Source organism: Scleropages formosus, chromosome 22 (assembly GCF_900964775.1).
Source record: "Scleropages formosus chromosome 22, fSclFor1.1, whole genome shotgun sequence".
NCBI classification, from domain to species: Eukaryota; Metazoa; Chordata; class Actinopteri; order Osteoglossiformes; family Osteoglossidae; genus Scleropages; species Scleropages formosus.
In genome coordinates this window covers 7,142,709-7,155,433 of record NC_041827.1, presented here as the reverse complement: position 1 = coordinate 7,155,433, position 12,725 = coordinate 7,142,709, and the positions used below count along the sequence as shown (strand labels likewise).

General features: G+C 42.7%; 2 protein-coding genes across 6 annotated transcripts in view; one reads left to right on the top strand and one right to left on the bottom strand.

Moving 5' to 3' along the window:
- The window catches only part of slc4a8 (solute carrier family 4 member 8), a 31,457-nt gene extending 24,601 nt beyond the window's left edge, over positions 1 to 6,856 (bottom strand). For both annotated transcript variants that reach the window (XM_018725874.2, XM_018725872.2), the window contains exon 1: positions 6,587 to 6,856. In XM_018725874.2, the coding sequence (XP_018581390.1) occupies positions 6,587 to 6,631 (45 nt within the window). In that variant the 5' untranslated portion in view covers positions 6,632 to 6,856. The remainder of the gene's footprint in view (positions 1 to 6,586) is intronic.
- A 3,828-nt stretch (positions 6,857 to 10,684) lies between these two features.
- LOC108918572 (signal transducer and activator of transcription 6-like) overlaps positions 10,685 to 12,725 on the top strand; it is a 28,932-nt gene continuing 26,891 nt past the window's right edge. The window contains exons 1-2 of one of the 4 annotated variants that reach the window (XM_029247900.1): positions 10,685 to 10,739; positions 10,933 to 11,046. Coding sequence is in view for 1 of the 4 variants with exons in the window: in XM_029247898.1 (XP_029103731.1) it covers positions 11,108 to 11,226 (119 nt within the window). In the remaining 3 variants the exon portion in view is untranslated. The other 3 variants (XM_029247899.1, XM_029247898.1, XM_018725993.2) reach the window with 3 other exon arrangements.

Genomic DNA, 12,725 nt, shown 5'->3' with positions numbered 1-12,725 from the left:
ACACTGTCATGATGTAATCTTAGCTTGTCAATATCAGTGACTGAGCATCTCAGGTTAGACCGCTGCAGCACGACAGGTGAAAAAGTCTGAAGGTTTCTGAAGGAAGCACTTGCTCAACACCACTGAAAATTAGAACTGCGCAGCAAATTTTCTCCAGAGACATGTTCGGTTCTTAAATTACACTGCCTGCTCGAGCAAAGAGCACACACATTTAATCATTGTGTGTACCTGAAAAACACCATCTAGGCTCCTTCTAATTCTAATCATGAACAGGGGCGAAATGTGTCAAACAGTCATGACTATACCACAAATAGCTGGTATTTTCCTTAGTGATATCAAAATGAAAATCCTTATAAAACCTTAATTCCAATTACTGGCTAAAATGGCACTTTATCATTAATTAGTTAATTATTTAATTAAAATATAGGGTGCCTTTTACTTAGAACATTCCAAGCACTTAAAGTAAAGCACTTCAGATTGACGTTACCTGTACTGTTAATAAAATTAATTTTTGAAAAATCGCCGTAAGCTCAAATGACTGCCAAATTACTTTCTGGAAGGGTACTCCAGGAAGCTTGCCACTGAGATTAATTTTGGGGTTTTTCCCTCCCCCTCTTAAGATGATTTTTAAAAAAAAAAAAAAAAAAAAAAAAAAAAATGAAGGCCAATATCCACTTTTGTGGTCTGAAAAGCAGTGGTGAGAGACAGCTGAGCCACCACAGAAGTGTACAAAAGAATGGTGCAACGTTTTAAAAGCTGGTTGAGGATGAGGATGTCAGGTCCGAGTTTGTCCTGGAAAATTGTCCGCAAAAGCATTTTTTTAACTGCTAAAGAAGTCAGTTCAAATATCTATGTTCTGTTTTTGTTGTCTGACATGGCTCCCTTTGTTTTACATTTATTCATTTAGCAGACACTTTTCTCCAAAACATACACCTCACAGAAAATGAGATGCAAACATTTTTATGCTGATATTTTAAATTTCCATTCAATATATCACTTCTTCACAGGTGAAATGACATCTTTACTTCAATCTGTTGCTAACATGTTAATTCCGCAGTGGACCTCCATCCTGTACGGGATGTACCCAGCCAAGCCTGGCTCCCAATGCCCCTGGGATACTGAGTGAGTCAATGTTCACTGATGTATGTTTTCCCTTTTAACGAAACAGATAAAAGTAAAAACCTCACATATAAGAACGGCTGAAAATTAATGTGCGGAAACTTTATCGTCGACTGTTTTTAAAACAGAAGCATTTTCATCAGTACATTTAAACACACTACAGGAGGGTAGAGTATGAGCTACTGGGCAGCAACTCTGTGTAACGGATGTGACATTAACAGTGCAGCACTTCACACTGAGCTGAGAAATATTACCTTGGTCTTCTGGTGAAGCTCTTTCATTACATGAAATACAGTCTGAGCCAGCTTCCTCGCGACTGCCCCTGGTGCTCCTGCTCCAGATCCCAATATATCTCCCTGACAGCAGTCTTCTAGAAGTGGGTTCTGCTGCCGAGTGCTGAACTTCCCAAAAATCCGTACCTACTAACCTGTGTTTTCCAACCGGTGCTTCCTCTACATTTTTCATTGTAAAGAACTACCAGCTTCGTGGACACAACGCCCCAGATGTGCAAGGGGAATTAAATGTGATGAAGAAAACAGTGAGACTGCAGAGCAGGCAGGGTTTGGCCTATCATTGATCTGTCTTAATCAATAAGAGAAGCACACAAACACAATGCACAGGAGCATGCAGAAAGGCACATGCTCACAAATGCGCTGTCAAAGATATGTACCGCGTCTATCACACACACAACCACACAAGCTCTAAACTCAACTAAGAGTGGGGAGAATGAGAGCGAAATTTCAGTCACAGGCGACGTGTCACTCATTCTTTCTCTCCCTCCCTCTTGCTTCAGCCCTCATTATTTCTTTGACTTCAGTCTGGAACATTTTGGCCTTGCTTCATTGGTCAGGAGAAAGAGATGGGATGCAGAGGAAGGAACAACACAATAATATTACATGCACACATGCAGGGTGATCTGTGATGCAGTGTATCGAAGCATTTCTCACAGAAGCCATCCCAAGGCCAAAATCTGATGTCAATAAATGTATGCAAAGTTAACCCATGCAATGTAAATATTATTTACATTATCTAGATTACACAGACACTGCTGACATATCTATATTATGTAAATATATGCACAATTAAATCCACACTGACTAGCATCCTGTCCAAGGTGTACCCACCCTGTTTTGTGCCCAGTGATTCTGAGATAGGCTCTGAGCCCCCATGACCCTGCACAGCACAAGAAGTTAATGAAAATGGATGAATGCAGAAGAAATCCACAACTGTATCTGTAAAAAAACAAACCTCAAAATCTAATTTACAAGGGTTTTCATACAAAAAGTCAAGCACTTTTTTGTAGCTTGAGAAGATCTCTGCAACTGAAACAACTGCCTAGGTTGTGTTACAATAAATAGTATCACTTGTTCACACAAATGATCACACATACTTATAACTGTAGGGGTTTAAACTATAACTGATAAACTGCTGAAGAGAATATTCACCGCTTGAACAAGTACAACTGCAAAGGAGGGCAGGTACAAACGTGGTGAACAGAATGACGATGACAACACTCAGTGCTTATAAAAATGTGTGGCCTGGCAGAAGAGAGAGACTAAATGGCCCATGTGCTTTCACGCTCTATCTTTGCTGCGGTACATTTTAAATCTCCTACACCAAGACAGTGATCCAAAACATGAAAGCAAGTCTGCATCTGAATGGCTTAAAGAGAGGGGGGGAAATTAAAGCAATGAAATGGCCTTTTCAACCTAGCAGTAATGGACTTTTTGCCATTTCGAATTCTAGAGAAATATTTAGATTTGCTCATTTAGCTGATGCTTTTCTCCAAAGTGACTTACAATGTTAAGGTTGCAGCTACAAGCTTATAATTATTTAAGCATTTATACAGCTGGGTAGTTTTTCTGGAGCAATTTTAGGGTAAGTACGTTGCTCAAGGGTACTACACCTGGAAGTAGGGATCGAACCTGCGACCTTTGGAGCTGGAAGCTCTAACCACTACGCTACCAGCTGTCCCTGACTATTTAGTGTCTATTTTTTCACTGAGAGCTAGCAAACCACTATGAACTGCACTCCAAAGTGCTCACGAATACACACACAGATAGCAATTGCAAACAGTGAACGCTGCCTGAAAGTTTTACAAGAAAATGGAGAAGGTGGAAAGGTAAAAAACAGCAGGTAAACAAGCTACAGGTGATCCTATGCATTCTGAATTTACTGGTTTTGAGCCCATTAGCAAAGCACCACCTCTCCATTAATGCTTATCCATGCTATTCCATGTAGTTCCTCCGGCTCCAAGTTAACGTCCTGTTGTCGTCTGCTCTTCAAGCTACACAACTTACCAGTTACATTGTTTTTCAAATTTCTTACAATTACATTTTATTTATTACTATGCTTGTATTTGGTATTAGTGAAACGCTTGTGATGCGTAGAGTAAAAAGGGATCCTAGAGCCAGATGAGCACAAATGCCCTGGTCTACCTCTGAGCATGGTTCTTTATTATGCTTTCTTATCTACAAGATGTTATAAACACAGCACCAGAGTACTGAAAATGCCCAGGCACATGCATGAGCAGCCAAGGCTCACCGGGGGGGCGCTAGGAAAGAGAAAGAGAGCCAATCTGCTGCACCGCTCCGGTCGCATCCGGAAAGCCTTGCTGTTGAAACCAGCCCTGTGGAGCTGTCCAGTTTGCTGACATTTACATCTGCATTTATTCTTTAGTAGATGCTTTTCTCCAAAGTGACCTACACCTCAGAAGAAGCAAAAGTGCATTGCACCACCATCCCTGATCACCACTCCCTGCTTGGACTTCTAGGAAAGGTTCTGTGTGCCTGGTTTCACAATAAGTCCTTATTATAAGGGCAGAGCATTAACAAACCATCTATACTGAGTGTTGCTCTTGCCTTCTTTAGGGACTACGTGGTTCAAAAAACTTGTTTGTGTTGCTCATGTTTGCCCAATCCATGTGTCTGAGTTCTGCTGTCAAGATTCACCAGCGTGTCTATAAATGAAACCTCTGCACTTAGATCCATTAGCCTGCTCTTGTCAGAAAGTCACCAGTTCAAAACACATAATTGCACCAACAGTTTCCTCACACTAAAAAGATGACAGACCAAAGCTTTTCTGAAGGCAAAGGGTGATCTTTCTTCCATGTAAAAACCATTTTTTTTTAGAATTCTTTCCTTACAATTTAGACATTTTTATTTGACCATAAGTACAATTATTCCATTTTATCCCCATTCAATATTGTATGATATGTAAAAAACTGTGCAAGTTTTACAGTTTCTCAACAAAAAGAATCCTAAAAATAACTCCATCCATCTTCATCCATATCCATGGTTTCAACATCAATATCAGTCAGGGTCCGAACAATCTGGACACTTTCCTGAATACCAAAGGCCATATCGTAAAACTCGGGGTAACCCTAACTGGATCTCAGTCCACCACAGTATTCGTTATACTATATTACATGTTCCAGATTAAAGTATTAAATAAGCAACCTTGCAACTGCAGCTTTAATTAGTGATATCTATCTCACTTTTATAAAATAAAAAATAAAAAAAAATAAACCATTGGCATGAACAGGACTGCTCATTTGTGAGTCCTAGAACACATCTGCCTAACCGCACACTAAGACTGCTTTTGTCTGTAGCACTTGAAGATAGCTGGGGGGGGTTACTACTTGCTTAATGCAACATTTATTGTGGGATAATCAACCTGAAAATCATGTACACATTCATACAGCCCTGTATTCTTACTGCATCAAACCAGGGTAATTTACCCTTGGTACCCTGATCAAGGATACTACAGCAGCAATCTTCCTCTTACAAAGGAGCAGCCCTAAGCAGGACCCCACTATTGACATCCTGCCACACTGTCCAAATGATTGATTTTCATTATTAATAGGGCAGCTGGTAGTGTAGTGGTTTGAGCTGCTGCCTTTGGATGCAAAGGTCGCAGGTTTCAATTCCACCTCCAGCTGTAGTACCCTTGAGCAAGGTATTGACCTTAAATTACTCCAGTAAAACTTCCCATGTGTATAAATGGGTAAATATTGGTAAGCCACTTTGGGGAAAAAGCCTCAGCTAAATGAATAAAAGTAATTATTTCCAATACCGCATGACTGGGAAATTCTGTACATCCATGAAGATGCTGAATTTCGCATTTGCTCATGGCTTCACAAAATGACACGACAGAGATGTGTGTGATGTGTCATATGTATTCGTTTTATGCACGTGCCTGTTGTGATGTCTCCATACAGGAATATACCATATATAATATATATGGAAAAGGAATTCGTTCATGATTTGGTCACAGTCATCATTGACTTGTCCCTGTTTGATCCATCACAAGAGCACATACTGTCCGTGTAAAACCAGCTACTTATCTAATAAGTGCCGGTGTCCCCGACCCCCAGTTACATTTTACCGCTGTGAACCTGAACATGTAATTAGCCCTTGATGTCGTCATCGCTTCCGATGACCTACAATGAGCGGCGGTAAGGATGACTTCAAGGTCACGAGAAACCGCAGCCACCACACAGAGTCAAGATATAAGCTTTCAAAATGACAAGACATTATTAGCGCTTGTTGCACGGCGGAAGAAGAACAAATGTGCTCAGATTTGATGCTCAGAACAAATCACGTGGAGCACGCTCCGCTTTGAAGTGTCAGTGTTTTTTTTTTTTTTTTTAATGTCAGACGGCAGACCACTTGTTTTGCTTACGATCGACCTAACAACTCGTGTTCGGTGCGCCTTCGTTTAACACAAAATCAGCGTTAGTTTCATTCAAAACGGCCTAGGCGATCTGCCCCTACTAGCTGTACCGTGTACGGTTAGATTAAAGATACACGGACGGAGACGTTCCGCGGTACAGCGAGATACAATGAAACAATGACAATGTGAGCCACTGTGAATGTGATGCCATACGACTTGTTTTGGCGATCATTCAGGTGCACGTGCGGGCGCGCGCGCGCGCGCGCGCAACTGAACTGTGGGGGGGGGGAGAGAAGAGAAACACCGCCCGCGAGGCGCGTCCGCGAAAGACATCGCCACGAGAAGCCTTCGCTTCAGCCCGTTTTCGAACACGTACATAAACATAAACCGATAATTCCTACTGAATGTAACTCACATTAATATTTAAAAAAAAAAGCACACACAAAATACGGTGACGCGACATGATACATCATGAAAATTAATAAGCATACGGCAAAGAGTGGAAGAAGGAGACGTCTGTGTGTGTAAACGTCGGTGAGTGTCCAACACACAGCTCGCCAATCAATCCAGACAACCTCAGGGGCGTAAAATAGAAGTTGAAGAAGGTAAAGTTGCGAGTAAACAGTGCAGTATTACTTTATATAGACATTCTCTGTGTTTTTGGCCATACGAGCTATTTATAATTAAAGATAAGCCGGGTCATGATTAGGCCGGTGGTGGGAACAGTCGTGCATCATGAAAAAGCAGCGCAGTAGTACAATTGAAAGACAAGGCTTCAGGACGCACACTTTACCTGGTAGCTTAACACGGAGTCGGGGTCGTTGTTTCCCGCAGGCATTTTCCGTCAGTGCTGCCGGTCAGTGCAACCGGCTTCACACTTGACTTGTCACTTTTGTCTGATCGAGCAGCCTGGTGATCCGATCTGGATACTGCTGTGCTGCAAAATATCTTATGTACGAAGGCTGTGTCACACGCGCTGCGGACAAATTCTACCTGATATATGACGGGCTCGTCGCTGGCCCACGAGCAATGCTCTGTTTTCCTGACTTGTCTTTAGGGAGCGTGTCCGTTTCCCCCCCCCCAGTGCACCAGCGCTCTCTCTCTCGTTCTCGCTCTCGCTCTCAAGCAGCATCACTGCTAGTCCAGCCAATGGGAGCCCGCCGGACGGCCACGCGCTGCCATCGCTAAAGTGATTATCGATTGGTTGTCGTTCCGGCTGCCGGATTCGGATCTGGTGGTAAATGTGAGGAACAGCAACGAAGTTACTGGGAAAATCCTAGAGGGTACTTGGTATTTATCATTTTTAAACGAAAGCACTCCCAATCGTGGTGTGAAAGATACTCGGTAATAATTTAGACCCAACTTTCCAACAAACAGCTGACTGACTTTTGTAAATATTCTGTATTGCTCAACATCAGATGAAGAGGCAATCGTTTAACTGCACGCGCTTACTTGTCTGCCCATGACGAGCATGATTGTTTCTTTCTACGTACCGTGTTATGACAGCCGTTACGGTTACCACGTTAAGCTGGGTGAATGGAACAGTGAACTTAAAACAAAAAAAAAAATTGAAATAGACTAAATAAAGAAGCAAAAAAACTTAGGAAAAAAAATCACAGTCATGAACATTGGATTTTATGTTAGCTGGGTATTGAAACGGGTCACCTAACTAATAAATCCAGCCCAAAACCGTAATAAATGAACCCTAGATAATAAGCAGTGTCTTATACTTGACGATTTCGAACGTTTTTCATGACAACGCCAAGTGATGAACGCCACGGAAATAGAACGGCGTACCGATCATTTCCACTTTATTATATATCGCCTACTTGTGGTGGTGTACAGTACTGCAGTACTCGTGTTTTACCCCTTTCCTCTCTCACGGGTCACGCGTTCAGCTGATGAACATGACTGCATCCCTCCAGCTGTCACATATTTGCGAAAATATCACTTACATTTACATGTATTCATTTAGCAGACGCTTTTCCCCAAAGCGACGTACATCTCATAAAAAATACAATGTGTTCATTACATGAGCAGGAAGAGACACTTAGATGCAGATGCGTGATTCTAAGCTACAGTTTCTTTCTTTCCATCAAATGAAACAATCAATGTACATCACACGAGTAGCTGCATAAAACTATATCCGAATATCGACAATTCCTAATCACATTCCTAGTAATATTTCTTTTTTAAATATATAAACATTTATGTTACATTTCTATCTGGTAATTAGGTTACACCAGGGGACCACATACTGTACATGATAAACACCTCATTAAAACACTCCTTAAAAGACTATTCCTACTACGAGTACAATTTATTGCACTGGGCCAATATTTCTATTTAGTTAGAAAAACAACAAAACGTAATGAACAAGGTGTACTCTATAAACTAAACACTGGAACATCGCATAATGTTTTCCACAAATATACTAATAAATATAAGACTTGAACAGTTTCAGAATGTGTCTAATGTCTGACACTTTCTAATGTGGGAATGTAAAGGCCTAATTACTTTTGTAGTGAAAACCACAAGTAACACAGTATTTAAAATGAAAAAAGTATTCAATAAATTATCCAAATGCAGAAAAGGAATCCTGAAACCGTGATGCCTTAAAAGGAAAACTAACAACACTTAGCAATGAAAATCTGGAGCACGTTTAATCTTTTCAAGAAGTGAAAAACTGTACAGAGGAAAATGAGCAACAAAAACTACTATGGCAGTTCTTATGCATGTCAGTAGAGAGTTGTTCCTGTATGTTAAAATAGTTTCCTACCAGCTTGTTTAAATTTGCTGAAGGTTCTTTGATCTGGTGCCAGTGTGATGGAAGATGGAATGATCTGCCTCTCTCTCAGAACTGCTGAATCCCTCTCAACGCTCACAAAGGGTCTGGCAAAACACTATTCGGCATCAGCAAATTCAGTTGAACTGCATGCTTTTGGACTGTGGGAGGAAACCAGATAACTGAAGAAACCCAGAGGAATGAGTAAAACACGCAAACTCCGCACAGACTGACCTGGATACGAACCTAAACCTGAACAGCCCAGGTATTGTGAGGCAGCAATCTCATTATTTTGCAGATTTTTTTTTAAAAAAAACCAAAGCAACACTCAATTTTACATATTTAGCTGGAATTTTTACTGAAGCCATACACATCATATGCCTTGCTTAAGACTAAATGAAATCTGCCATTAGGTGTTATACGTATTTTGATTTTTTTGATAGTACATACTGTACTTGTCAGGGACGAGGGCAGGAAACTGAGGAATTGGTGTGGACCCAATCGCAGGTTTCTTAATTGTGGTAACAAACACGGAGCGAGTGAAGATCTAAGTTGGGGACAGGTGGGGGTCATTCAAGGCGCAGACGTTGTTCTTGGGACAACATGGGAATCCAACTCGATCAGGCAAAGCAAGAGATCAGGAAGGCAGAAAACAGGGAACAAAGGGACTGGAAGCCCAAGGAGGTAAGTGGGTTTCTTTCACGTCACAGGAGAAGCAGGTTGACTCAGCAAGGTTCCACAACCAGTTGAGCCGGCATGGCTTCTTTTATGTCCTGCTGCTGTGATTCAGGGCAAGTGCAGTCGCGTGGCTTGAGGGTGTGTGCATGACAGTACTCTACAGTTAAAAGAACCATGTTTGGAGAGCTACTGTAAAGTTTCAGAAAGTCTGATCTTAACATTATATGGTTAACGTGACCCTGTTGCCAACAATGAGCGAAAAGGAGATTCACAATGTTTTTAGACCTAATGGTTAAATTTAAATAATTTATTTCTGTAATAAAACAGTCCAATGTTGAAGTGAACCCAGGTGCAAAGTTTGTTTACAAAGTAATAAGTGCAAGTGCCAGATGGTGAACCTGAGGATCACTAATGAAGGCACGATGGTTTGGAGACAAGGAGACACCAGGACTTGGGACAGGAATGTGGAGAACGTGGACATGTCATTTTCTAAGAAGGTTCTTGGACACAGGACAGTATACGTGTTGTCCCTTTTGGGATTCCACAGTGTCTCTTTGTCCTATGTTCCTTTTATCGTGGATAAACCGATGGTGAGCAGGTACAGGTGATGAGGTGCTGGGCTCGGAGGTGTACCAGGTGTGCCTGTAGGGTGCATGACAATTTCGACTTGAAACATGCAAGCAACAACTATCCTGCTTTTTTTCTTTTGGGGTCCAGGTTACCAGATAACAAAATATTTTATACTACAGGTAGTCCTTCATTCGGGCCACAGCAAGTCATGAAAGGTTGCAGGCCTTTTTAAGTGTAGACAGTGAGTTTCCTTCCACTTTTCCTGCTGTGAGTCACAGTCCTTCTTCCCTGTAGTTTCACACACACACACACACACACACACACACACATTGACTGAAACCGGCTGTCCTGAGTAGGGTGTGGCAAACCGGAGCCTAACCCGGCAACACAGGGCGCAGGGCTGGAGGGGGAGGGGACACACCCAGGACGGGATGCCAGTCCACTGCAAGGCACCCCAAGCGGGACTCAAACCCCAGTGAACAATAAATGCATCCCATAAACTATTGAATATTATATGATACATAACAAGTCGGCCACAAACAGCTTTATTGCTGTCATTAATCCCATAAAACTGGATAACGGAAGCTGATTTCTGAAGTCAAAAGCAACCCTTCAGCACCCCATAGACAAATGAATCTTTAATTGATCTTTTTACACAGGAGAGACACTGGGTATTACATATTTAGTTCTCTCTCCAGTGACACATAATAAAATATGGCTAATATAGCAGATAAACGTGCTTCAATATTTGGAAAGTTTGTGAAAGCAAGAAATTGTGCTAATATTATTATGGAGGAAGTTTGAGTGCCAATCGAAAGAATAGACAGGAAATGTTTTTTTTTTTTTTTTCTTTTGCAGAGGGAGAGGGAGGGAGGGTGAGAGCGGAGGATGATAAATGCACTGTCACTTCTTGGTAAGGCGAGTCGGAGGAAGGTGGAGAGGCGCAGAAGCTACTTTCATTTGCGGCCGCTGTTTATTGATTCCTGTCCGATTCGCGGTTATTATATGATCTGTGCTCGTTCATGTGTGGCCAACATCGATCGGACGAAACAGAGCACTTCAGGACCACTGACGACGTGACGTGCACCTTCTTCTTTTCCCTTCAGACGAAACTTGAAGTACTCAGTCGTGGAAGAGTGTAGCTCCGAAGAGCCACCGGGAATAAGTCAAATGAGGCGGTAGAAGCAGTGAGCAGAACTTCGCTCCATCATCTCCGCACGGTAAGGAGGTGCCGAGGCTCGCGACTCTGTCTGTGTGTCTGTGCTCGCGGGAGAGCGAGACATGTTCGTGACGTACTATCGTATTCCGTTTTTGTCGTCGTTTTTTTTGTGCTTTCGAAGGCCCGGAGGACGACTCTCGTCTGCCGTATCGCGCGAGCTCCGTGAAAGCGGATCGTGTGTGTAAGTGTGACAATTTGCTGTCATTTGACAGAAAAAAAAGTCTCGTCGCCTGGTTCTGCGCCCCAGGAGCCCCCGCGGTCGCGAGCGAGTTTGTTCCTCCTCGCGAGCGCGGACCAGGCAGGTTCAAAGCTCCGCCGTTGCACGCGCCCGAGCACGCGAAAAGTGAAAGTTACACAGCCGAACAGCTGCGTCCGTGTCCCGCTTGTACCCCTGGCTTTACTCGCACGATAGTTTTTCGACACTTTTTTCGTCTTATGCTCAAATATGTATCATCACCTCGGTGCCCCGGTGCTTCTGAAGACCTTGCGTGTGTGTGTACACTACAGTAGTAGTTAGGAGGATTTTTTTTTTCCTCGAACGCGCCAGGATGTGATTGGCGCCGTATTGCGAACAGAAATGCCGCCGCGCAACACGCAGACATTTGTTTTACCGTGAAAGAGTAAAACACTCCCGAGCGCACAGAGCGAAGCAAACCTTCGCTTCGTACGCATCGCACGAAATGAGGGATAGGATAGGACTAAAAGCAATGCTAATTTCCGTCAGGAGGATGGAAGCAGCATTCTACACAACTGCGTTATGCAACAGGGACCTTTCAGGGACGAGATAACGTTACATCCATCCATCCGTCCATCCATTCCAGTGTCAACAACTGCTTGTTCCGAGCGGGGTCGCGGCGAGTCGGATCCTTACCCGGCAACATAATTATTATCATTATTATTATTATTGTTGTTGTTGTTGTTAGCGATTATCATGACATTGACCACCACAATTGAATCATCATCATTATTCCAGTTGTTGTTATTATTCATAATAATCATGATCATCATTGTTTTTAGCTTTGTTAAAAAAAAAAAAATCAAAAAAAGCAGCTCAAGTTTAGCCCATGGCATGTTTTCCATCACTGGAAAGGATGAAATGAACTCTACTTTTATTTCACTGCCAAACAGCATTCAGGCTCTGTTTCCAATTAGATTTTTTTACACAAATCTGCAGTGATTGTTGTCCTCCGGGTTCCTTTGGTGTGTGGTAATCAAGCTCTACTTGCTTTGGGTTAATTAGCTGGTAAAAAACATTTGGAACAGATAGTTTTGGGTCTATAAAAGCAGGTAAAAAAAAATGCAGCCATGTGTTGGTTGGTAACTTTTGTGCTGGAAATGAAGCTTTCTGTTCCCCTGCAGAGATTGTGTGGCGCATGACCACAGAAGGAGTTCTACATGAATTGTGTGACTTAAGTTTGTGTGAGGGCTTCATTCCAAAGAGCTCTTTTTTGGCGGTTAAATATGACTCCAAATACATATAATATACACATTTTCTGAACCGCTTGTCCCATACGGGGTCGCGGGGAACCGGAGCCTACCCCGGCAACTCAGGGCGTAAGGCCGGAGGGGGAGGGGACACACCCAGGATGGGACGCCAGTCCGTCACAAGGCACCCCAAACGGGGACTCGAACCCCAGACTGACCAGAGAGCAGGACCCAGTCCAACCCGCTGCGCCACCG